Consider the following 26,475-nt stretch of genomic DNA (forward strand, 5'->3'; position numbering starts at 1 on the left):
CCTCTGGGTGCTTCTGAGCTGAAATTGTGCAGAATGTAAATGGGAAAGATAAATACAAACATACACAGTGCCTTAGAGATATCACTTTCTGTCCTGGAGTCACACCTGCATTTCCCCGGTGGAATACAGGACTGCAGCAGGAGCCCTCTGGTGACTTGTGCACAATATTTTATAAATAAAAGTCCCTTAGGGCCACTGGAGGTGTTTAACGTAAAGTATTCAGTTATTTACTCCGCTCAGAAAAGCAGCTGTTTAAAACGTTGCCTTCCCATTCCACAGAGCTGCTTGGCTTATTTGGCGTTATTCGTGTGTGATTTAGTGGCAGGTGCTTTTCTGGCAGGCCAGGGAGAAGTGAATTGGAATTTTTCCCTCTTCATGCATCCATGAAAGAAATACATATTTTTTCCAGTCCCTGGGAGAAAGAAGGGAGATGTTCAGGGCAGGTTGTGTAGGTGGTGCTACAGCCCTGTCAAAGCACGACGCTGTGCATCTCTTCTAAAATCCTGGATTAGCCTGGAAAGCTGCTGTGGCCTGATGGAACATCAGAATAACAATTCCCGGGCCTCAGAGACCACTGTGGGAAGCATTTTCTCTAGGAAAAATGAGGCTGGAGGCTTCAGGATTGCTTTTTTCAGGGGAGAACATGCTTCAGTACTTAAGAGAAATATTCCCCAGTTAAAACAAGAACATTCCCTGCCTTGATTCCCTTTGTAAATGTAAAATGGAATTTCAGCAGTGACAGTCTTTTAGAGGGGAGTCAGTTTAGCCAAGGAAAGGTAGGCTGCAGTTTAAGCATGACTGTTTGTTAAACCTTTTGTAAAACGAGGAAGCCAAGCCTGAGGTGCTGTCAAATGACACGATTCTGACAGCTCCAGGTGTTTCTGGATATTCCAGTATCCTAATGTGGAGTAAATTCCTAAAGACCCATGGTAACCCTTCCCTCAAAGTGTTTAAATCTTGACACTGTGTAAAAAAGAATTTTTAATTTACATGGTTTTTCTCCAGCTACAGAGTCCTTTAAAAATTGAGCCTAAAGAGACTAGGAGCCTGTTTTAATGGGTATTAGTATAGAATGATGGTAAGGTGAGAAACTGTATCCTGGGCTGAGCCCAGCGTGGGCAGCAGGGCAGGGGACTCTGCCCCGGGCCCCGAGGAGATTCCCCACCCGCAGAGCTGCCCCAGCCCTGCGGCCAGCAGCACAAGGACGTGGAGCTGCTGGACAGAGCCCAGAGGAGGCCATGGAAATGCTTCCAGGGATCTGGAGCCCCTCTGCTCTGGAGCCAGGCTGGGAGAGCTGGGAATGTTCCCCTGGAGAAGGGAAAACTCCAGGGAATGCTCAGAGTCCCCGAAGGGGCTCCAGGAGAGCTGGAGAGGGACTGGGGCCAAGGCCTGGAGGGACAGGACACAGGGAATGGTTCCCACTGCAGAGAGCAGTGATGGATGGGACATGGGGAAGAAATTCACCCTGGGAGGGTGTGAGGCCCTGGCACAGGTGCCCAGGTTGGCTGTGGCTGCCCCTGGATCCCTGGCAGTGCCCAAGGCCGGGCTGGCTGGGGCTTGCAGCACTGCTGGCTGTGCTGGGGGAGGCTCTGCTTTGCAGTTGCTCCTTTTTCAAGTAAACTGTATGTAGATGTTTAGTAATAGCAAGGATATATGTTGGTGTTGGCATGATATGCTTTGTAACCCTGTCGCCGTTGGAAGCTGCACCTCTAGTGTATAGAAGTGCCGAAGATCAGTTTGAAGTAGATGATGTTTGCCTATTTTTGCAGTAAAACCGCGTGTTATACCAACAGAGCTCAAATGGTCCTCCCCAGCATGAAAGCGTGCTGAAAAATAAAATGCCAGTAGAAATAGTTGTCTTATAGGATCTTCATATTAAGAAGTTTGTGGCCAGCAACACTAACTTAGATTTGACCTGCTCCTTTTTTTCTAGCCCAAAACTTTGACTCCATGGGTTGGGCTGCGGAAAATCAATGTGTCCTATTGGTGCTGGGAAGACATGTCTCCCTTCACCAACACCCTCCTCCAGTGGCTTCCCAATGAGCCAAGTGATGCTGGGTTTTGTGGATATTTAGCTGAGCCTTCCCAGCAGGGATTGAAGGCAGCAACGTGTATCAACGAGGTCAACGGCACTGTCTGTGAAAGGCCAGGTAAGAACAGCTGTCTGGTTGATTTACATTTCCTAGAGAGTAAAGGGAATGCAGTTCATTTCATTTTAAACCAGCTGCATCGTGACTTTGCCAAGGAAGAGTACTTCTGAACCAGTGTCTTGTGTACTTACTTCATGCAGGAAATAGAAATTTTAAAAATAGCTCAACATTTACGCTGTTAACTGTAAAATATTTGAAGTACATTATTTTAATTATTTTTTTCTCAGTTGCATACCTACATGTGACATTTAGGGTAATTATGGCATGGAGCAATCTCCTGTTTCAAAAAAATAAAAGTAACTTTCAAATTGAATTCCCCTTTTTCCCTTCCCCTGCTATGTAGCCAGAGGAGGATTTTATCAAAGTTTGAAATTAATTGGCCAAGACACTTTGGAGATATGAGAACTTTGAATAAGAGAAGCTATTTGCTTTTGGGAAAAGTCTTCCAGCTTTGTTGAAACTGCATATCTTTTCAGATGGCTTGGTCTGTTAATTCTCCATTGTAGCTGATTATTTCTGAATACCAATTAGTGCCTCTTTACGTGTTAGGGAAGTTGGTTGATTAAATAAAAATTTCAAGTACACTGCACTAGTTGAAATCATTCTCTGTGGAAGTGTGGGAGGAGAATCCTGGGTGTGGAACCTGAACTCGAAATTCCTTATGTTTTCACTTGCAGCACTTGGGTTTAAGCTTACTCTGATTTTTATGGTCCGAGAACAGTCACTTGAAGCAAAACTTAAAGCATTGGCTCATACCACAAACTGCTGAGTTAGTTCTGCTTTCAGTGCTTGTTTGATGTCTGGAACTGATCAAATCACTTAAAACACATCCCTGCGTGCTCACGTAAAGCAGGGCTCTGTTTTACATGAGCCTACACTCGTGAAAACCCTCCGCTCAGCTGGGGAGGGCAGCTAGGGAACACATCAGCAGAACTGCAGAGAGCAGGAGACCGCACTCTCAACCCCACTCCTGGAGGAGCCGAGGCTGCCCCTGGCTCCCCGGCAGTGTCCCAGGCCAGGCTGGGCACTGGGCTGGAGCCGCCCGGGACAGTGGGAGGTGTCCCTGGGACAGTGGGAGGTGTCCGTGCCCGGGCAGGGGTGGAGTGGGACGTCTTTATGGTCCTTTCCGAGGCCAGGCGTCCCGTGTCCGTTGGTGGCGGGTGGCAGAGAACTAAGCGATGGTTGTCCCCCCGCAGCCAACCACAGCGCCAAGCAGTGCCGGCCGCCCTGCGCGCTGCGCGCCGCCTGCGGGGAGTGCACCAGCGGCAGCTCCGAGTGCATGTGGTGCAGCAACATGAAGCAGTGCGTGGACTCCAACGCCTACGTGGCCTCCTTCCCCTACGGGCAGTGCATGGAGTGGTACACCATGAGCAGCTGTCCCCGTGAGTGACCGCCCCGCGCGGGCTGTGCTGGAGATCCCTGCAGGGAAGCGGCGAGGCCGGCTGGAGCGGGTTTGCGCCCTGCTCTACTGGAAGGGCCGTGGCGGGGGTAAAGACGCGGTCCGCTCCCACCCAAGCCATTCTGCGATTGCCTGCTTAGCAAATCCAAATCAGGGCTTACACAAGTGTTTTAGTCTGAAGTACTGTCTACTTACAGACCGTGGTAGCGATTCCTACCTCGTTTTAAATAAACGATTTACTTTTTTGCCCCTTTTAGGCAGATGTGAGCAAGCTGCTAAAGCTTCTTGGCACTTTGGAATAGTGTGTTTTCTTTTCTAACTGTGGTAAAAGAGCCAAAAAGGTTAAAGCAGGTGAAGATGTAGAAATTACTTTATTTAAGTTGAATTCTTTAGGAGTTGGGTGTGAGCAGGGGCATCACAAGTAGCTCAAGAGTGTTGCAAAATCAGAGATGAAGAAAATGAATTTAAGGAGCACAGGAGTATGAACTTCCCATATTGCCAGAGATCAAAAGTTGCAGAATGCATCAGGCAGGAGATGAGTAAGCTAAAATAATGGAAAACAAACGTTTTTTTTTCTTTTTAAAGGCAATTATTGTCTATTTAAACATCAAAATAGAAAATCTGCTCATCTTGCAACACCAAGAATCCAGAAAATATTTTTCAAGATGGTCTGGGGAAAGGAATAGAAAAAGTTTTCTGTTTGTAAAGAGTTTGTCACCCCTAAAATCCAGTCCCATTACAGAAAGGAGGGGCTGAAGGGTGGAGTCTTATTCTTCTATTTGTATTGTCTGCTTTTTGAGTCAGATAAATCCTTGAAATAATAGCATGTGATACTGAAACGTGCTAGGAGGAGGCTCATAGTGACTGAACTGGCTGGTTCTTAGCCTTTGCTTCCAGATGGCTCATTTGATCACCCGATCTGTTTTAAATTAATCAGAGATGTTTTGTAGAGGGAACATTAACCTCTGGTGTTAGAGGGTGGCGTGTAATGGTTCGAAAAAGCTCTGTGTGTTGTGCTGTTTTGTAACTCATTGATTATTGGAACCTTTGTTAATAGTTGTCTTAGATTCTGGAACGAATACACTGATAGGAATGAATCTGTTACTGTGAATATCAGATCGACTATTTCTAGATTTGATCAGATAAATAGTCTGGTGAGAAAAAAATACAGTTATGCAGAATACATTCTGCATTTTTTGTTACCTGTGTTTGAGATAGTGATTTATTCCACAGTTTGGTGTTTTGGTTTGTTTTTTTTTGTAGCTGAGAACTGCTCGGGCTACTGCACGTGTGCTCAGTGCTTGGAGCAGCCGGGCTGTGGGTGGTGCACGGACCCGAGCAACACCGGGAAGGGGAAGTGCATCGAGGGCTCCTACCGGGGTCCTGTCAGGATGCCGACCCCACCCACGCCAGGGAAACACGGCTTGGAGCCTGTCCTCAACGGCAGCATGTGTCCTGTGGAGAGCACCTACAACTGGTCCTTTATTCAGTGCCCAGGTAAGCGAGCGGCGTTTCATTGTCCAACGTTCCCATCGAGTGCAAGGGGAGGGAGTTTTTAGGACTCTGGTGGTGTCTTGGGTTCCCTCCTGTTAGTGGAGGGAGGAGAAGAGTATGGAGGATAAATAGGAATTACACACTTGGAGATAGAAGGAGCTGTGAAGCAGCTGAGCTGCACAGGTTTGCTGCATGTGGACATTGTTTATTACTTCCTTTCCCTACAAACCTGTACTGAGATTATAACTTTTGTTTGTTTATTTATTTTAAGGCTGTTTGAAAGAAAGGCAGATCTTCCTTTGAAGGTTGTTTTAAGTGTTAAAAATGCTTAGGATGATTTTTAACTAATGTTTTTGACACAAAACCTACGCCCCCCTCCCTGTTCCTTATAAATCCATTCCCACCACCAGCTTCCAGTCCAATGTGCACATAAAGTTTTGCAGTTCAGTTTTCCATGCGTTGCTTTAAATTTTAAATTTTTTTGGTGTACACCCGTCTTTGGGTCCATGAATTGCTAGGGAGAGACGAGAACCTCTCGGGAAGGCGCATGAAATGGTTTCATTTGTCCTCTGCACGGCGCAGGCTCCTGAGGGTCTCTGTGAGCTGTATTTGAGCACCAGTCCTCACAGTTTTCCTGTTTCCTTCAGCCTGTCAGTGTAACGGGCACAGCAAGTGTGTGAACGAGAGCATTTGTGAGAAGTGTGAGAACCTGACCACGGGCAAGCACTGTGAGACGTGTATCTCGGGCTACTACGGGGATCCCACCAACGGGGGCACGTGCCAGCGTAAGTGCTGCCTCAGGGCTGCCTGCTCTGAGCTCGCCTGTGGTTTTCACTCTTGGCTCATGCCTCTGCCATCTTAACACACGTAATTCATGTTTTCTTTCCTGCAGGCGAGGCTCAGTTCTTGTTTCTTCAAATCAAAGACACTCAGACTGCTGAGTGAAATTACTTTCATTGCACATAAAGATGATTTTATACCCTCCTTTCTAAACTTGGAATGACCACAGTGAAAAATGTCAGTATTTTAGTGTTTGATGATCCTGTTTTTAAAAGAGAGTGTTGATCCAAATGTCTTGAACAAATTTCTGCTTGTCTAAGTTTCACCTTCTCTTCCATTTGGTTAATGTGTTGTGTGTTTATAGTTAAAATTGTCTGCTTCATAAAGGCTTGCTGTGTTTCACTGAGGACTTGGCTAGATTTCAGTTGACAATTAGGAGAACTCTATTGAAATTGCATTTCAGTTTGGAAGGTGCATTGGGACTCTTTGGCACAAAGAACTGTTTTCAGCTGTGCAAGGTCCAGTTAACAAACTGGGAAAAAGTCTTCCTTGAAAGACCAGTGCATGTAATATTGAGAAATATACATGGAAGACTTGGAGTTTTGACCTGCAGCCTTGTGGCATGGTTTTGAACTGTGAATCTTTCAGCATTGTGGCATGAGGAGACCAATTATAGACCAGAACCCAACTGTGAGAGGTGCAGGTGTGAGGGAAGGTGCTTCCTGCCATTAAGAGATTTAATCATAGAATCATGGAATTGTTTGGGTTGGAAGGGACCTTAAAATTCATCTCATTCCAATTCCATGCCATGGACAGCGACAGCTCCCACTATCCCAGGCTGCCCCAAGCCCCTTCCAACCTGGCCTTGGGCACTGCCGGGGATCCAGGGGCAGCCACAGCTGCTCTGGGCACCTGTGCCAGGGCCTGCTCACCCTCCCAGCCAGGAATTCCTGCCCAATGCCCCATCTGTTCCTGTCCTCTGGCACTGGGAAGCCATTCCCTGTGTCCTGTCCCTCCAGGCCTTGTCCCCAGTCCCTCTCCAGCTCTCCTGGAGCCCCTTTGGGGACTCTGAGCATTCCCTGGAGTTTTCCCTTCTCCAGGGGAACATTCCCAGCTCTCCCAGCCTGGCTCCAGAGCAGAGGGGCTCCAGATCCCTGGAAGCATTTCCATGGCCTCCTCTGGGCTCTGTCCAGCAGCTCCACGTCCTTGTGCTGCTGGCCGCAGGGCTGGGGCAGCTCTGCGGGTGGGGAATCTCCTCGGGGCCCGGGGCAGAGTCCCCTGCCCTGCTGCCCACGCTGGGCTCAGCCCAGGGCTCGGGGGGCTCTGGGCTGGGTCGTGTCCAGCTCTCACCCAGCAGCAGCCCCGGCTCCTTCTCCCCAGGGCTGCTCTCCAGCCGTTCCCTGCCCATGCTGTGTTGGTGCTCTGGCTTGCTCCAGCCCGCTGCAGGACCTTGCACTTGGCCGTGTGGAACCTCATGAGGTTCACACAGTCCCATGTCTCCAAGCCTGTCCAGGTCCCCTTGGATGCTGTCCACGTACTGCTGGAAGCCATCTGGGTCTGTCTGGGTGTCCTCCCTTCCCTCCAGGACGCTGATCTTACCAGTTTGTTGTCACCAGGAAACTTGCTGTGGGTTCCTCAGTCCCACTGCCCCGTCACCAACAGAGATGTTAAACACCACTGGTCCCAGTGGATCATGTTGGTGGAGTACAGTGAGGTGCAATGAGACGACTGGATGCAGTGATGGAAAAGGTGGAATAAAAATAACATTGCTCGGAGTAGCGTCAGCACTTCTGTGAAATGAGTGTGGGTGGTTTGTGGCCAGCCTGGAAAAATGAAGTGGAGGTGATTAATGGGTGGACATTGCAAACTTTTTATTGCTGCTTCCAAGTGTGGAGACAAACAGTAGAAAGTACTTGGGTATTAACTTAGTACATTTCTTGGAAGTAGAGCTGACCTTTTGGATGAACATGAGGATCTGTAGGAGCATGGCTCAAGCACGAGGGAGGTGGTGATGGTTGGGACTACAAAGACCTTCCCGATGGACAGATTTGGTGAAGGGGGTGAAAAACTCACAGGGATACAGCTGCCTCCCTTAGAGCAAAGGGATGTGGAATTCCAGCAGACAACACAGCAGCATGGCTACAGTGGGGAAGGTGCATTCCTGACACTAGATTTCACAGCATTATCTGCCAGATTAAATACTGCTGATATTCATAAACTCACTTCAGGTGAAGATACTTTGACATGCCTTAGAGTTTACTTGAAAGTAATGAATAACTTGAGGCTGAGTTGCCTGAGAAAATACGGAATTCTACCCTGAGCTTTCAGGTTTAATCACTGGATCACAACGTGCCTGTTGTTTGGTGTTGCTTTTTCTGTGCGCGTGGAAATGGAGAGTTAAGTTCCTTTGGACTCTTGTGCATAAGGATTGTCCCAAAATAGTTTGTTGTTGAGATAATGAATGACAGACTGAAATCATCCAGATGCCTGAAAAAGAAATTAGAAAATGTGTTGAGATTGTGGAACAGCATTTGTTCCTTATCTGATGGAACCAGTAGCTCATGTCAGAAGTGCTTTGCTCTCAAGTGCTTTGGGCCCAGGTTTTTAATTTGCTGTGATTTAACACTGTTTGCTGGGAAGGGGAAGAATGAGGGAACAAGGAACCTGGGCAGAAAGACTGAGGTGGATTGGGAAAGGGAAAGCAAGAGCAAATCACCCTATCTGATGCAGCCAGGCTGACTGCTGCCTATTAGTCATTTTTGCTTGGTGAAAACCTTTCCAGAGGGGAGTTCTTCAGATAAGGATTGGCTGACAGTCAGCAGAGCTAGCTCCTATTTTCTTCCCGCTCTGAGCTATGGTCCCTCCATCCTTTCCCATTAATAATGTGCTGATTTCACTCTTTTTGTGCGTTTGTGAGCAATACTTAGTACTGCTCTGTTTTTAGAGCCCACGGTCACAGCCGTGCTGGAGACTGTTGTTTTACACTCCAGCCTGACACGCAGACATCTGTATGTTTGCACACTCACTGCCTAGTGTGAGTCCTGGGATCACGGGGTGGTTTGGGTTGGAAAGGTTCTAATAAACCCTCCTGTTCCATCCCTGCTGTGGCGGGGACACTCCCACTGTCCCAGGCTGCTCCAAGCCCCAGTGTCCAGCCTGGCCTCGGGCACTGCCAGGGATCCAGGGGCAGCCACAGCTGCTCTGGGCACCTCTGCCAGGGCCTGCCCACCCTCACAGGGAAGAATTTCTTCCCCATATCCCATCTAACCCTGCCCTCTTTTATTTCAATGCCTTCAGTCCTACATATCCCTGTAAAAATTCCCAACACAAGATTATATTACTTGTGTTGAAAATATTTTGTCAAACTGCAGTTATTTAGCTGAAAATTTGTTTGTATCACGTCATACACCCTGGTGTTGGCAGAGCTAGGCAGATAATAACTAAATGGCAGGTAAATCACTCCTCAAAGGTTGCTTTTAGGAAGTGTCCAAGTAGAGGAGTATTAATCAGCGAGGGCAGGAAATGCAGCACATCAAATGTAAAAATAGCTGCAAGGTGCTTTCTCTGCATTCAGGATTTTTCTGAATTTTCTGTTTAAAGTTTCCCATGAAAATATGCTGGTGGGAGATAAGGAAGTTATTTGCAAGTGAAGGGAGGGCACTATTATGCCTGAGATCAGATTGCCGCTGTGGCAGCTCTTCTGAGCACATCCACGCAGCCTTTGCTGGTGGCCCATGAGTTGCTGGTGCCGTGGGCCTGCTGTGTGCTTCCCTCTCCCAGGGCTCAGGGCAGCTAAAGCCCGTGGCATGGAAGAGTAGTGGTGGGTGGGCGGGTGGTGGTGTTGCCGTTGGGAAGCTGGACAGTCACAAACGTGGAGAGAGGAATAACAAAGCCCGTGACCGTCTCTGAGTGAGTCCGTGACCTGTGGTTTGTGGAGCAGGGAGAAGGAGACTCATCTGGTGGAAGGTAGTCCATAATGAGGCTGTTACCACAGTTCACAGTCCAAAAGCCATTTCCAGTGGTTTGGGGTTTCTGCTCCATCATCCGACTCCGGTGGGAAATTGCCCTTTGTCAACTGTTTTGAGCTTGTCTAGAACATTCTGTCAATAGTTTGTTTCCAAAGTTTAGAGTTGTCTGAAAAGCCATGAGAAAGTGTCTCTGTGCATATTCCAGTTCTTCAGTGAATGATCTGCAGTTCCAGGCTTACAGGAAAGTGGATAAATGATTAGATTCTGTTATTTCAAGTAGAGATATTTGAGTGTTCAGTCTTCTTGATATGCTAAAGAGCAGAGAGGAAAGAAAAATTAATGTTATAGCTCAAGATGCTGCAGTCTGCCTTTAAACAACCTGAGGTTTAAAAATCAGGAGATATTTCATGTGTGTTCATATTGAATATTGATTCTTCACTTTGCTTCCCTTGTGCAAAGCATAAGGAAAGAAGTACAAGACACTCTCCATAGTACTAAGACTTGTTTTTCTTTAAGTGGAACTAATGAAAAGAGTGTTTCCTTCACTGAATACAATTATTTTGTTGAATTTTCATTCAGTCTCCTTGTTCCCACAATAGGCCTTTTTGCTTCCTCGTATTTTGTTCTGTGCTGCTGCTAGGAAACCACTCATCCACATCTGAGAAGCACAATTAAGCGTCCCTGATACAGTATAGTTTCCATTATGTGCCAGCAGGAAGAAGATACCTAAAAGATTCCTAAAATAAGGTTCAAGGCTGGCAGAGATATTCAGGATGGGGATTTGATGTCTAAGAATCTGCTGGTACATTGATTGGCATGGCTGCTTAGTGAGGAGGAGTATGTCTTCTTAACAAGGAGCTCGGGCCTTCAAAGCGTCTTGTTCCCAGCAAGCTCAGGGACCATAAACAAGGGATCTTGGCTTTGTGTAGCTTTTTCCTTACATTGTATACTGCGATGCACAGCTCCAGTTGGGTGCACCTGCTTTGGCAGAACGACTCCTAAAAGGCCCCTGTGTGCCAGGAGAAGTTGTTCAATCCGTTCTTCCAGTGCTAGTGAACAAGATACCAAAGTCAACTGGCTGTGTGGGCTTTGTTCTTATTCGTTGGTTTGATTTTGGGGTTTTGGTGAATGTTTCTCCTCGACATCTTTATAGCTAAAGGTCTCAAAGTGTGTCAATATCAGCATTTAGCTTAAATCGGGAGCATTTTTTAAAGAAAATCTCCTGTATGTCTCGTCCATGCTACTTTGGGATGGATCTGGAGCAGACTCAGGTGTATGGGCTGGTCTGTTTTGGGCATGCCCCAAGCCTGAAGTAGTTCAGGGCTGTGCAGGTTTGCTTCAACCGCAGCTCGATGACATTCAGTGCAAAGTTCTCCTAAATTACATTGGGGAATGCACCCCATCTAGTCCCAGCATGGACATCATCATCTTAGCACCAGATGTTTTCTGCTGATGCTGTTGATAATGACAGTATTTCCTCAATAGGACTGATGAAACATTATTTTTCCCAAGGCCCATTTATTTATTTCCGGAAAAAGCCCTTGTAGTCCCACAGGCTTTGTTTTGTTTTACAGACTCTTCTCTCAAGAGTTTTGAGTTTGGCTGAAATGTGTTAGCAAGCCCAAAATTATTTCAAATATTGTCTTTTCCTTTAGAGTTATGATATCACCCCTGCTGTCTAACAATAGGAGAGGAAGTTAAGTGCATTTTTGAGGCTAAAAAGCAGAGTGTGATGACGATTTCATACAAAACACCAGTCCTGGGTAGCCTGTGCTTGCCCTGTTTCGACGCACGGTTCTATTTTCGTCTGCCTCCTGTAGCACAAAGCAAGCAAAGAGCACCAAATGGGTTTTCATCTGCACATTAATTGTTGATGTATCTCAGTTTGACAACTAGAGCACTTAATTGCTATCAAATTTGTTTCCCTTCTTCATTCAACGTTGCATCTTCTCCCCCTCTGCTCAACAGCTTGCAAGTGCAATGGCCACGCGTCCGTCTGCAACACAAACACAGGGAAATGTTTCTGCACAACCAAGGGAATCAAAGGAGATGAGTGTCAGCTGTGAGTTCACTGCCCTTTCTTGTTTGAAATCAAGAGATTGTGCACATACCACCTTGGACACCCCTCCCCCCATCTTTTAATGGTTGTGATTATGATGTCTGTGCTCATTTCTTCCCCCTGACAGTTGACTGACTGCACTGAGGGTGCAGCCAGCCGTGCTTCCCCTGCGGAATATCATGAACAGAATGAGATCCTGAATAATTCCGATTTTAAAAACATTTCAACTGGGAATGTCATGCAGAAGAGATGGATGAAAAAAATCCCCATCCCCCAAACTATACAATGAATCACAGAATGGTTTGTGTTGGAAGGGACCTCAGGGATCATCCCATTCCGCCCCTGCCGTGGCAGGGTCACTCCCACTGTCCCAGGGTCACCTCCCAGTGTTCCAGGCTGCTCCCAGCCCAGTGTCCCGCCTGGCCTGGGCACTGCCAGCGATCCAGGGGCAGCCACAGCTGCTCTGGCCACCTCTGTCTGGGCCTGCCCACCCTCATAGAGAACAATTCCTTCCAAGATCCCATCCATCCCTTTCCCAGTGGGAGCCATTCCCTGTGTCCTGTCTCTGCAGCCCTTGTCCCCAGCCCCTCTCCAGCTCTCCTGGAGCCCCTTCAGGCCCTGCCAGAGGCTGGGAGCTCTCCCTGGAGCCTTCCCTTCTCCAGGGGAGCACTCCCAGCTGTCCCAGCCTGGCTCCAGAGCAGAGGGGCTCCAGCCCTGCGGCACCTCTGTGGCCTCTGGACTCCTTCTGCTTTGCTTTATCCCTCATTAGTTTCTTTTTAATTGGTAGATTTCACTGTCTGTGCTCTGTGATGTTGTTCAGTGGGAGTGTAAATATATCCGAAATGAGCCTTTGACATTCAAGCAGTTTAATGGAGCAGTTTTAGAGCAACAAATTTGCTGGAGGTTTCTCTGTAACATAACAGAAATGCTTTTAGTGTAGTGTTAGTGGAAATAATTTAATTCCAAATAATTTCATTGCCAGGTTTATTTTTAAAGCATTGCTCACATGAGTAAACATTTATAGGATAGAACCTGGAATAGCCATAAATGACTAAGCTAATCCAGTTCCATGCATTGTGAAGAGCTAATAAATACCTTCCAAGTGGATGCAAACATTAATATCCAGAATTTTATGTTGCATTTTTACTGCACATGAGTTGGACTTGCAGGGAACATGGAATTTCTTCATCAGCCTGGTCTAGCTCAGACATTCATCTTTGATTGTGTATTGTTATCAGCACAGTGTTTTCTGGTATTTAGTGGCTGGGAATAAATAGAACTGCAAAAAAAATCTTTATTAAAAAATGTATGTTCTTTTTAGGTGTGAAGTTGAAAACAGATATCAGGGAAATCCACTTAAAGGAACGTGTTACTGTGAGTACCCTTGGGATTTTGTTTGGAGATAAAAAATATGCTTGAAGTTTAAAATACCTCATTTAAAACTTGTTTTAGTTGCCTCAGTATGTGTTTAAAATTTGGGGAGATTAAAGAAAGGACTAAAAAATAGCTCTAAAAACCTTCACTCTTCTCCAATACATTGTTTAAAGAGAATGAAAATACTTTTCTTGATAAGGTCCCTGTGATGACTGGATCTTTTGAACAATGTTTTGAATGTTTTTCATGTGACTGAGATGAAATCTGGTCTTTTGGAGAGCACTCTAAGCTATATTCCTAACAGGTAAAAAACCAAAGAACGTCCTTAAAATTTTTATAAATGCAGAATACTGTTCGTTTTAACTTCTGGTCCATGTTAGAGTGGATTTCAAAATTGCAATGTTTCCTCTGAAATGAGCAGTTGGATTCCCTTGCAGTCCCAGAAGATCCTTTGCCAAGATTCAGATTACCTAATGGAAACTTTCCAGCCTCTATTTGCAAATATTAGCGATCAGCAGCCTGGCAGGCGTGGAGAGATGGAATCTTAAATTACCAGAAGTCTCCAGTCGTGGTTTTGTCCAGCACAGAAATGATCAGCTGGCTGGTTTTGGCTTATTTGAATTCTGCTTGTATGGCCAAACAAGGCACTGCTGGCTTCTCATGGCATCTCTGTGTGAGAATGACCAAATTCCTTGCTGAAACGGCAGGGATGGTTAAGTGGGTGAAAAGTGAGGAACAGTAAATCTTTCGGCATGGTTTTGATAGTGTATAGGTAGGAATATTGATTTAGCTCAAGGCTGGAGGCTGTTGCCTGGCAAGTGTAAGCCACCTCTCTTCCCCGTCTAGGCTCAGCTCCCAGAGTTTTTATTCCTTATGTGGGATCATATGGAGGTTTGAATAACTTGCAGCAGTGTCATGACAGTGTCATGTCCTGGCTGTCCAATGACAGTGACATCATGCCTTCCTTTACAGAAGTTATTTCATTCCAGGAGATGGGATAACTGTCTCCCTGCATTCCTTACAGATACTCTTCTCATCGACTATCAGTTCACCTTCAGCCTTTCCCAGGAGGACGATCGCTATTACACAGCAATCAACTTTGTAGCAACACCTGAAGAGGTACACTTCCTGTTTTCCCTTTTAACTTTGTCCTTTGTCTTCTCTTGGCCCTGGAGGCCATGAATTGTTGCAGTTCTGCGTCTTGTGATGTGGGAGGTGTGTCCTGCTCCATGAAGCAACCACAGCGTTTTTACCTTGGCTTGGCTGTGCAGTCCCAAATCATCACAGGAAAATGTCTTAAGGAACCGCAGTTGATTCTTTCCAGTTGTTGGAACAACCTCTGAGCTATTCTAGTGTTGTTTTTTTTTTTTAAATCACAGAACAGTTTGGGTTGGAAGGGACCTTAGAGCTCACCCTGCTCTAAATTCTCCTGCCATGGCAGGGAGCCTCCCACTGCCCCAGGCTGCTCCCAGCCCCAGTGTCCAACCTGGCCTGGGACACTGCCAGGGATCCGGGGGCAGTGTTCCCTGTGCCAGGGCCTGTCCGCCCCCCCAGGGAACAGTTCCTGCCCAAGATCCCGTCCAGCCCTGCCCTCTGGCAGTCAGAACCATTCCCTGTGTCCTGTCCCTCCAGGCCTTGTCCCCAGTCCCTCTGCTGCTCTCTCGGGGCCCCTGTAGGCACTTCTCTTCTGCAGGCTGAGCAATCCCATCTCTCTCAGCCTGTCTGCAGAGCAGAGCTGTTTTGCTTGTTTTCACCCCGTATCTTGTGTCTCCGTTCTTCCTGTGATACTCTGTACATATGACTTCTTTATCCTTTGTTATGTTTTCCTTGAGGAAGAACATACTTCTTTCAGAAAATACAGTATATAGTTTTTAGCTTGATGTATTTTCTTTCTGTAAGTAACAAATTTCAAGATAACTTTTTTGCAATAATTTCCTAGGAAACAATACAGTAAAATTGCTTATCCTACTGGGTTTCTTTTTTGTTCCTTCCTTTAGCAAAACAGAGACCTGGACATGTTCATCAATGCATCTAAAAACTTCAACCTCAACATTACTTGGTCCACAAGTTTTGCAGGTAAATTGAGGATGATCTAAGTAACTCAGGAGCTTCTTTCATTTATCAGTTTCTGAAAAAGGCAAATTTAATTGGGGAAACTTGGGGGGGTTTTAACCTATGTACTTTTTGTATAGTCTTCTTAAATTGTCAGGTTGAGGGGGGAAGTAAAATGTTTTAAAAACCTATGGTGTCAGCTTTATAATGTGTATTTTGTAAACATTAAAAGTGCAAATCTGATTTTTAACAATGCAGCATCTTGGCACACGGTGGTTTTGATAATGCAATGCAGCTTAACGTGGTTGGCTTTGAATGGGTAATTTTTTAAAATTAGAATTTAGGAGGGTTTGCCCTTTTGTTTGTTTTCTTAAATACACACTGAAATATCTTTCCTTGCTACTCTTTACAACAGCTGGCACACAGGCTGGGGAGGAAGTTCCAGTTGTTTCCAGAACCAATGTGAAAGAATACAAGGACAGTTTCTCCAATGAGAAATTTGATTTCCGCAACAACCCGAACATCACGTTCTTTGTTTACGTCAGCAATTTCACCTGGCCCATAAAAATACAGGTAAGAGCTGCTAATACGTGTCAAATTGCTTAAAGGTGCTTTTTTATTTCTCTCAAGAGCTGTGGCAGTTTGCTGTGCTTGGAGTTGTCCAAGCTGAACCAGCCTGGTGTGACGCCAGCGCAGAGAGAGTTTGATGTTCCTGGATCAGAGGAAGGAGGTGTGAGGCATCTTCTGATCTTGCCTCAGCCCAGTGGGTCTGGAGATGTACTGTGACATAAAGAGAGACACTCATTTATTAACAGGGCCATGCTTGACGAGGTGTCTGCCTTCAAATGTGCAGGTATTGGTGTTGTAGAAAAGGACTGATGAGGCTGCTAACGAAGCCTGGAAAGAGCAGACAGAGGAAACGCTTTAGTAGCTCCTGAGTGCCTGGTTCTCAGAAGGCACAGCCCAAGGGCCACCCCTTTCTCCTGCTGCTGCCTCGGGCTGGTGGCACGTGCAGGACAAGCAGCTCATCCTTGCCCTTCATTCAGGGCAGGTGGTTGACAGGCAGTGCCTGGCTGGCTGTGGTGGTGAAGCTGATGCAGGCAGAGCAGTGGATGAAGCGTGGTGGTCATAAAATCAGCCAGAATCACTCTGTGGTTGCAAACACAGATTCTGCAGCTGCTGAGGCAGCTCACAATTCAGAGCAGCCTCGGCCAAGGGCAGCGTCGCCTTAGTGTGTGCTCAGAGGGATGGGGGTGTTTGAAGGACAGAATCCTTTGAGGTCTGCAGCAGGGATCATGGAATGGTTTGGGTTTGAAGGGACTGTAAAGATGATCTCGTTCCACCTGCTGCCATGGGCACGGCCAGCTTTCACTAGCCCAGCTTGCTCCGAGCCCTGTCCAACCTTGGACAGTTACAGGGATGGATGGGGCAGCCACAGATCTCAAATAAAGCTTGGCATATTTGAATTCTGCCTTATTTAAAATTCTTGGTCAAATATGGGAACCCAAATCTTTCCATCTTCACCCTTGTTCATCTGATTGTTTTGTGAAAGCTTCACACTTCACATTAATGTTCTTGGTATTTCAAACGTATTGGTCAGGCAAACACACTCTTTCAACAAAAATAGTGCACAGGATAATACTGAGCAAGAAAATGAGATCCACCTGGGAAAAAAGGTCCTTAAGCTATAGTGTTATTCTTCCTGAATTTTTAAAAAAGTAATAGGAATACTTGTGAAATGTCTTTCCCACCTTCTCCTAAAGACAGTAGTTTTAATTACTTGGGAAACTTTGTCTTGGTGGTTGCTGACTGAAGATTTGGCAGGTTGGCTTTGGGCTCTTTCTAATATCACTTACAGTTTTGGTAATCACTTTGCAGTTGGAGAGTTTTTACTTCACAAACTGGTAAAGTCTTAGTCTATTTTGAGTCCTAAGTTTTAAAAATGGAGGAGTTGATGAGCTGCAATGTAAAATCTTTGTCACTGGATACTCAAGTAACAAGTCCCAAACCTCCTCATTTTCATGTAAATACTACTTGTTGTAGGGAAAGTAGCATCTGTGTACAAAGGTGAGCACTTGCGCCATGATTTATTTAAATACTTGAGCTTCCCTTTCATCAAATTCATAATCACAGAAGTCAGGAAAAAAATTAATTCTTTTTTTTCTAACCTTATGAGTTATTTTGATTGATACTTGATTTTCCGTGATCAGTGTTGGACTGGACCTTAGCCTGATTTATTTCTTTGTTATTTACTGCTGCAGAACTGTGTGTTTGGGATACAGCTGGTTGGTTTTTCTCTTACCTCTCCTTACAGCATCCCCTCTTCCCTTCCCCTCCTGGTTTCCTTTACTTGTGTGGCTGAAACATCTCTTGCTGCTTTGTTTCCATTTGCTGAGCAGTGGCACAGCTTGACTTCTGGCAGTTCTTATTTTATCTCTCTACTTCTTGCTGGCTTTAAAGACATTGCTAATGAATCCTTTCCTCTCCTTAATACAAAATCTCTGTAATTGACCCTCATATCCCTTTCAAGGTTAACTCTGAGGATGCAGCTTTCAAATAGTTTCTCAGCTTTCCCATTCCTGATCTCCTTAGTCCACTTGATTTTACTGTTTGATTTCATTTCTCATAGTTACAGAGTGAACTTTGATTTTCTTACAACACTTGACCTCTCTTTATCCTTAGTTTAATGTGAGTGTGCTTGTATGCGCTCAGTCCAAGTTAATGTTATATCACCACTTCCTCTTAATGTTTTTATTGCTTGCCAAAACAAAGTCTAAAATAGCATCAGCTCTCATCTGTTGAGACACAGTTTTTGTGGGGAAGACTGGCAGTGACCAGCAATGTGTGGTCCATGGAATTTCTGTTTCCTCTTCAGGGCAAAGCTGGAAAGCAGGACTCGCCATGTCCTCTCAGGTCTTGTGCAATCTGCCGTGATGGGCTGGGCTTCCCTCAGTTGCAATCTGTGTTCCTACCTGTCCTTTCCATAGCCCTGTTTTTTGTCATTTTTGTGAAGTCGTGGCTCTCTGTAGTTTGTGTTCAAAGTGATAAAATAGAAGCTAAATCATGTTCCACGTTTTTGGGATGAAGATTTTTTGGACAAATGCCCAGAGAAGCCGTGGCTGCTCCATCGTTGGAAGTGTCTGAGGCCAGGTTGGATGGGCTTGGGAGCATCCTGGTCTAGTGGAAGGTGTCCTTGCCCATGTCAGGGGGGTGGATTGAGATGAGCTTGAAGATCCCATCCAGCCCACCTCCTTCTGTGACACTGTGATTTTAAGGCTTCCTGGGTGTCAGTCCTTGACTCTTCCCATGCTATATTCTTCTCAGGAACAGTTTTATTCAGAGCTTGCCTTCTCTCATTTGGTTTCCCAAGGGTTTCGTCTCTGACTTCACTGCAGAAAAGTTCTGTGCTGTTGGGGTCAGTCCTTCAGGGCAAACTGGCTCGTTAATAAAACTCCATGTTGCAGTATGGGCAGGATGCAAACTCTTCTCTTATCCCCTAGCTTGTCTCCGGCAGTGCTCCTCATTGCACCTCCGCTATTAAACTGTCACACGGCTACAGAGCATGTTCCAATTTCCCTTTGGAAATTACACTGATTTGAACAGAGTATGTCAAAGTCAGGGAAACTGCTCCTGCCAAGCTGCTGGAAATTATTCTGTCCTCATGTGTGTGCATCACCTGGCAGCTCATGCGTGTGTTTGGGCAGTGCAGCGTGTCCAAATCATATTTTTAGGGGTTTATTCTTTGTTTGACTATCTTAGTAAACTGTCATGGTGTAAACACTCGCTTGTCCTAGCTTATTTTCCATTTCAATACAACAGATGTATTTAAACATGAGTGTTTATGTCTATACAAAACCTTGCAACAGAAGACTTTATGAATGTAGTTTTTACTGCAAAGGAAATCTAGAATCTGCCTTTCTTTTTTGTTTTCGAAGTACTGCAAACTTTATCTTGAAGTCCTTGATTGAAATCTGTCTCTTATTCATTCTCTCTCCTTGCCTGTTGAAGTCTGCACTTGGAAGGTGTAAATGCTCCTTTGTTTAAGAGCTGGCTGTGCCCCTGCCAGTGTCTGGCTCTTCTTTCCCTCTTCACCTCTTTTCCAAAACACTTCAGTTCATTTCTTTCTTAAAGCATATTGGTTTAGGATGTCTTTCCCTGCCTGGTTAATGACTTTAAATGATTATTCAGTAAAAGAGCTAAAGCAGCAAAATGCAGAAAGCCTTCAAAATATAGGAATCCTCTTCCTAGTTCCTCCTTTCTGAGCAGTTAGTTCCAAGCATGAAGAAGTTCACTTAAAGCCTCACCTTGCCAAGCTTTCCTGAAAATGCAGCTAAGGTCCCGTCAGCAGTGTCTGGATATTTCATTCTTTCTGCTGTGGGAGCTCCTCTTTGCTGCAGACGTTGGACACGGAATTTTGAAGCATTTAGCAAACCCCAACTGTTCACCTTCTCCTCTTTAGCTTTGCTTTAAATATTCCCTGTCTTCCTCCAAAGTGGGAGTGCACCCTTTAGGAAAGGGCATTAGTGGGCGTTGAAGGGTTGAGGTTTATTTCACCCATGTGAATGTAATAGTAATTTTTTCTCCCCTGTTCTTCCTGTTTGCTTGATCTTCATAGTGAGTTTGCTTTGTTACTCTTTCCAAATTTAGCTCAGAGTAGAAGGGAGACATTGACTATAAATCATCAGCTGTACTATAGCACAATAAGAAGCAAAGGAACTCAGTGCAGGAACTTTCAGAGGAGTTCTCTTCATGGGTTTCAGTCCATGAAAAGTCAGCTCACTCTGAGGTGAAACTGCAGTTCCAGAGCTGACAAGTAGTTAATGGTGAGAATTTGAAACTCTCAGATACCTGTGTAAATGTCAGCGGGTTTTAACACTGTTTAAACTTGTATGTATTTACTTGGGGCAGAGTCCAGTGAGTGAATCCCTCTCCAGGGCGTACAGGAGGATGAGAATTCGATCTCCTAATACAGGAAATTCTTCCCTGGCTGAAAGATTTCTGCTTCATCACAATTTACTGCTGATGGTGTTTGCTACCACTCACTAAATAGAAATTGGTGGTTTAGTCTTGTTTCATACCCAGACTATTGTTTTTATTCACTAACATTCTGTCCCATTTGATATTTGATTTTTTCCTCTCAGACTCCGAGCATCTTGCATTGATGTCTACGTTCTGAGAATGTGTAAGATGTTTAGGAGCTGATTAAGGCAAAACCAGTTTGTAATTGTATCATTAACTGGCAATTGCCTCTTCTCTCTCCTTAGTGTTGGTTGAAGGATTTTGATTTGCACACACTTAAATGTTAATTATGAACCAAATGCTTCAAGAAACAAAAAGAGGTGAAGGCATTTTGCAGCCCCTGCATCCAAGATGTACTATTTGCAAAATCTCATTAGGTATTCACTATGTATCGTTTTGTTGGCAGTTCATTGTCGTGTTGGGCTTCAACAAGTGCCACTGTGACTGTGCAGCATCGCTGCATGTGCAGCGTGGTGGGGGCTGCAGCAGCATTGCATGGCTCCCACTGTTAGAAGAGCATTTGAGAACCGGTGTGAAACGTTCACCTCACTGAGATTGTTGCCTTCCACTCAGATTTCATAGAGGCTGTAATGGAAAAATAGCTACAATTGCCTCTGCTGCCTTCAATTTTAGTTTCTCGAATTTTCTTCTGGTTTCCTCTGCTTGACTTATTTCAGGATGGTCTATCTATGTAGTCTCCTTTATATCTTTATTCCTTTTGCACAGATAGTTGATGGAACAAACAGGATTGGAGGGACCTTAAAGACAATCTGTGGATTGCTTAACTCAGTCACATCATGTGTTATCACAGTTATTGTCTCTCCAAACTTGCCATTTACCCTGATAGGTACTGGTGAACCCACTGAACACTCTCTCAACCAGCACTGCTCTCTGGTTCCTCTGCTGGAGGGGTGAGGTGAACTGAAAGGTGGAAACAATTCATGGCCCTTCAGTGGCTCCCAGCTGGCACAGGAGTGTCAGGGGGTCGAGTGCAGGAACTGTCACTACTGGGAGACCTGGAAATTGAGAACAGGCTCAATTGTGCTGTAATTAAACCAGAATTTGGTCTGTGGTGCTTTCTTTTGGTAATGATCCAGGTGAGTGTCACAGGTGACTGTGTTTGGACTGGCACACAGAATCCTGGAATCACAGATGGGTTTGGATTGGAAGGGACCTTAAAGACCATCTCATTCAAACCCCTGTCATGGGCAGAGACCTTCCACTGTCCCAGGCTGCTCCAAACATTGTCCAGCCTGGCCTGGAACACTTCCAGGGATAGGGCAGCCACAGCTTCTTGGGGCAACCTGTGCCACAGCCTCTCAGGGAAGAATTTCTTCCCAAATCCCATCTGTCCCTACTCTCTGACAGTGAGAAGCCATTCCCTGTGCCCTGGCACTCCAGGCCCTTGTCCAAGGTCCCCCTCCCGCTCTCCTGGAGCCCCTTTGGGCCCTGGAAAGCGCTCTAAGGTCTCTCCAGAGCCTTCTCTTTCCAGGCTGAACACCCCCAGCTCTCCCAGCCTGGCTCCATAGGAGAAATCCAAGTGTCTCAGCTCCAGGTGCTCTGCACAGATCCATTGCGGGTGCCATCCCCAGGATGGAGATGTCAGCTGTTAGTTAATGTGCTCTTTAATGAACCCCTTCCTTTGGGGCCCGCCCTCTCTGGCTTCTGTTGCTTTTCTTAAATTCCCATTGCCAGGGTGACTGCATCCAGCTTCGGAAGGAAAATGCTCATTTTAGTGCTCCAGTGAAGAGCTGCACTGCTGCATGAAGTGAGATTTCTGATCCATGTGTGAATACAACTGCGCTCCCGTTAAACCTTTCGGAACCAGCGCTTTCTTGGAGTCAAGTGCCTTGTGTATTAGACCCGTGACTACTAATTGTTTTAAGACCTTTTCTTCTATCCTGAGTTGTTTTAAGGGAATAGCCAAAGCTCTGTTGTTTTACAGGCATCCGAAGACTTCTCTGCGTCTCTCTGCAGCCCAGGGGTTTCCCAAAGGATTGTTTTACAGTTAATAATTGCCTCCTTTGACCTGGGAACAGTTCCCACTGCTTTCCAGTGATGCACTGAGGCTGCCTGTAGGGATGCAGGAGAGCCAATTCCCTTCACATCTCCTTGGCTCAGCAGAGCTGGCAGTGATGTTGGGAATGGGTCTTTTCCTTGGCCCGGGGGCATTTCCTGTCTTGTGTGTCGGCAGAGTTCAGGTGGAGCCACCTGCTGTCAGCTGCATTTCGAGTCGAGATGAATCATGCTCTGGACTGAGATTCTGCTGAGGAAGGGCTCTGGTGTTTTCTTATGCTGAACGTGGCTATTCGAGCTGGAAATATGAGCCAATATTTTGCAAGCTACCAGGAATTACATCTTTAAGAAGACTTCACAATCCTCAAAGCTCTCACTCTGATCTTTATTGTTCATTTCAATGTTTCATTTCTGTTGTGTCCTCCAGCATGTAAATACTGAAACCTTTTGAAATTCTCATTGCTGAAAGTAAAGCTTCTTCATTAAAGCAGTTTTGATTTGAAATTCTTCTAATGCTCTTCCCCATCACCCTGCTAGTTTTATTGGCAACATTATCCCTAAAACAGGTGGTCTGCATTAGCAAGAATCTTAATACCACTTTAATTAAACTTTAATTTTACTTGCCATTCATGTTTAGTGTAGTTCAGGAAGAATTCGCTTTTTTCCGGAGCTGAATGATGGATGAGACTTTGCTAGAGCCAAGGAAAGCTTTGGGATACCCTTAGCTCCTGCCAGGTGAGGAAGGGCTCAAAACAGAGCTGGAGGAGCAGCAGATCTCACTCATTCCCTTTATTTTAGACTGTCAGCCTCTTTCAGGTGGCATGAGCACTGGCAGCAGTGATGCTCTCCGCGTTTCCCTCTTCAGGGTTTACAGCCTGACTAAAAGGCTTTGATGATACATGGAGAAAGTACGAGTGAAGAAAACATCCACAGTTAAAAAGCAGGGCCTGAACTGTCTCTAATGCCTTGATTCCTCTCTGGAAGAGGCATTAGTTATTTGGTACAGGACATAAAACCCCTGAGGACTGGACATGGCCCGTAGAGGTTTCCAGTCTTTCTCTAAATGGGTGTCATTCTCAAATAAAAGCAACCAGCTCATCAAATGAGAGCTCTCGGTGAGGGCAAAGAAAAAGTGTCTTTGTTGTTGGCCAAAAAGAATAAAACACATTCAGGAAGGTAGGGATTGCTTTGATAAAATAATTATGTAGGCTTGAAATGGCAGTGAGGTTGCTGATCTGGACAGCTTTCCTGCCAGCTCCTCATGTGCTTCATGCATATTTAACAAGGAGCTGATGTTAAGTGCAGACACAAAATCATCCTCAACTCTCTGGGACCCTTTATTCCAAAAATTTTTTTGTTTTCCTGTTGCTTCTGAAAGCATCATAGTGCCAAAGTTGTTTGCTAATGATGTCCCTTGCCTTTCTTTAGCTGTAACTGCAGGTGCTTTTGAGCCTCTCTGCCTGCATCTCTCTCACCATGAGAGGATTTCTTGAAACCCAACAACGAAACGTTAATCAGTTTGTTAATCTGATGAAATTTGCTGTTGAGTGTAATTACTTTTGGAGACATGCAATTACATGCTGATTTTTCAGAACAGGGAAACTGACATCTACTGTGGGATGGAAAGATTTTAAACAGAACAGTTGAATGGTCCTTTAAAACATGAAACAGCTGCTGGTGTTTTATCTGCTCCTTCCACCTTATTTTTGGCATCCACCGATGACATTTTTCTCCTTTTAGAAGTTGTTCCCTTTTCGATTAAGTAATATTTTTGTTAGCACCTTCTTAAATCCTTTAGAAGGAGGATTTTTCTCACAGGCAGTTAACCCTTGGCAGGATGTGGTGCCAGTTCAGTCCTTTTTACAGAAGGCTGTAGCCTCAGCAGCCCTGAAGATTGTTCATGCCAGACGCTTCCCAGGTGCTGTGTTGGGGGCAGATTTTTATCAGATTCTTGGAATGGTTTGGGTTGGAAGGGAGATGCAGGAGCAGCTCATCCCACCCGTGCCATGGCAGGGACACCTCCCACTGTCCCAGGGACACCTCCCACTGTCGAGGGACACCTCCCACTGCCCAGGGACACCTCCCACTGTCCCAGGTGGATCCAGCCTGGCCAGGGGCGCTGCCAGGGGTCAGCCACAGCTGCTCTGGGCACCCTGTGCCAGGGCCTCACACCCTCACAGGGAACAATTCCTGCCCAAGATCCCATCCATCCCTGCCCTCTGGCAGTGGGAAGCCATTCCCTGTGTCCTGTCCCTCCATCCCTTGTCCCCAGCCCCTCTCCAGCTCTCCTGGAGCCCCTTCAGGCCCTGCCAGGGGCAAGCAATAAAGTCTTGGAGTTTTACATCTGCAGCTTGGGATTTCTTGGAATGAACTGTAATGACTCCTATAACTTTTGTGAGCTTTGTTGTAATATCTTTCTACAGCACTGGAAGTCTTTTTTAATGCCTGTTGCAAAACTTCAGCTGCATAAATAAGAAAAGTTACAGGATACCAGAGAGAGACAGTCTGCAATTCAGATTTAATGATACCAGAGCATTTCTTAGGTGGTGTTTTATTGAGATCTGACAGTGACATGTGTACTGTTTGCCTTAATTTTAAGGAAGCTGGTTTTTTTTTTCTTTTTTCAAATGCAGGGCTCAAAAATATGATCCATAAAAAATTGCAGAATTAATTTTCCATGGAAGCTACTAAAGTCCGAATCAGGCATTAATTTCTTTTGGGTGAGGCCAGCGCTGGTTGCTCGAAGTTGCTGCATTTCTGTGATGAATAACTTTTGAAAACATCATAACCCACCACAGAATGTAAATAGAGACCCCAAATTCAAATAGATCTCAGAAAATGAGTGCTGTGAGCCGTTGCTGGGTAGCCGAAAGAGCAAGATACTCCTCTTTAGACCAAGGTTTATTTAAGGAGTCAAGGATGAGTGAGCAGAGTTAATGAGGGAGAGAAGAGTATATTGGCAGTAAAATAGAAGCCTCCACCCACTGCAAAGGGACAGTGGGTTCAGCCTGGCTAAACCACAAGGGAAAGTATATCCAGAGCTAAGAGAGGGTGACAAACCAAAGGCCTGTGGCTGGTTTAGTTTACAAACACAGAGCCAGACAGCAGCATTCCACTGCCAGCTCCCAGCTGACCCTGCAGGGCGGCTTTGGGGAATAAACATCCCTGCTATGTCCTGAAAAATTCTTTTTCTCTCACTTATTCTCCTGACTTTGTATTATTGAGATTCTGACTTTTTTTACTGTATTGGCAAATGTTGCTCACAGCAATGTTGGCAAGCCAGAGCTGATGCTGTGTGGTTTAAAGTAAATTTGGGGGAGTTTAATTACTGCCACTTCAGGTCATGATGTGACACCAGGTTTGGGACAGCTTGTGACTTCAGTGTTGTGTAATAATGTGACAGTGTTGTCGTTCAAAGGTATTTTAATTTGGTTATTTATAGAAATACATATTTAGTTTGGGGCTGGAACTAGATAATCTTTAAGGTCCCTTCCAACCCAACCCATTGTATGATTCTGTATGTCATATGTATAAATATTATTCCGATTTCTACTTATTTTACTACTTTAGTTTATTAAAGATGAGATTCCTGCAGCTGGCATATTACAGGATGTTTTGCTACAGGTTGATAACCATGTTAAATTTCTCATCCAGTATGAGCCTTGGAATTTACAGCCTCTTTGGGGAAGGAGACAGAGCTTGTTTTCCCCATTAATACCACTGCAGCCTTGAACTCTGTCTTCCATTTTCCCCTGTTTTGTCCGGTCAGAAATGATGCAAGACGGAAGGATTTGCCTGTTTCCATCTGTCAACTGTATTGAGGCCTAAAAAAACCCCCCAAACTTGCAAATACTGCTTTGGCTGTTTTATACTTTTTATTCTTGATTCCCTCCTGTGTACTTACATTACCTGCTCTTTAGGAAAACAACTTTTGTTCCTTTTAAGCTCAGTAGACTGTAAAGCTCATTTTTGCCGGAATTTGGGGGTCTGAGTGAGGGTTTGAGCTGTTATGTGCCAAGTTTTAATTTCTTCCATGCTGAAACTCTCCAGCAGGAGTTGCATGCTGCTGAATGTAACGAAGCCTGCACGCAGGGGGTGTCAGAGCTCCGCTCGGCGTGAAGCCAGGGACCAGGATCCTTCCTTCCCAAATGCAGCAGGCTCCTT

At 45.4% G+C, this 26,475-nt stretch overlaps 1 protein-coding gene across 1 annotated transcript in view; it reads left to right on the forward strand.

The window, feature by feature from the left end:
- ATRN (attractin) overlaps positions 1–26,475 on the forward strand; it is a 148,309-nt gene that overhangs the window by 68,681 nt on the left and 53,153 nt on the right. The window contains exons 16-24 of the mRNA XM_066185099.1: positions 1,934–2,150; positions 3,347–3,532; positions 4,813–5,046; positions 5,691–5,828; positions 11,760–11,853; positions 13,172–13,224; positions 14,249–14,343; positions 15,222–15,300; positions 15,692–15,849. Coding sequence (XP_066041196.1) covers positions 1,934–2,150; positions 3,347–3,532; positions 4,813–5,046; positions 5,691–5,828; positions 11,760–11,853; positions 13,172–13,224; positions 14,249–14,343; positions 15,222–15,300; positions 15,692–15,849 — 1,254 coding nt within the window. The remainder of the gene's footprint in view (positions 1–1,933; positions 2,151–3,346; positions 3,533–4,812; positions 5,047–5,690; positions 5,829–11,759; positions 11,854–13,171; positions 13,225–14,248; positions 14,344–15,221; positions 15,301–15,691; positions 15,850–26,475) is intronic.

Source organism: Chamaea fasciata, unplaced genomic scaffold, assembly GCF_029207755.1.
Source record: "Chamaea fasciata isolate MVZ Bird 193981 ecotype frontalis unplaced genomic scaffold, bChaFas1.0.hap1 SCAF_6, whole genome shotgun sequence".
NCBI lineage: Eukaryota > Metazoa > Chordata > Aves > Passeriformes > Sylviidae > Chamaea > Chamaea fasciata.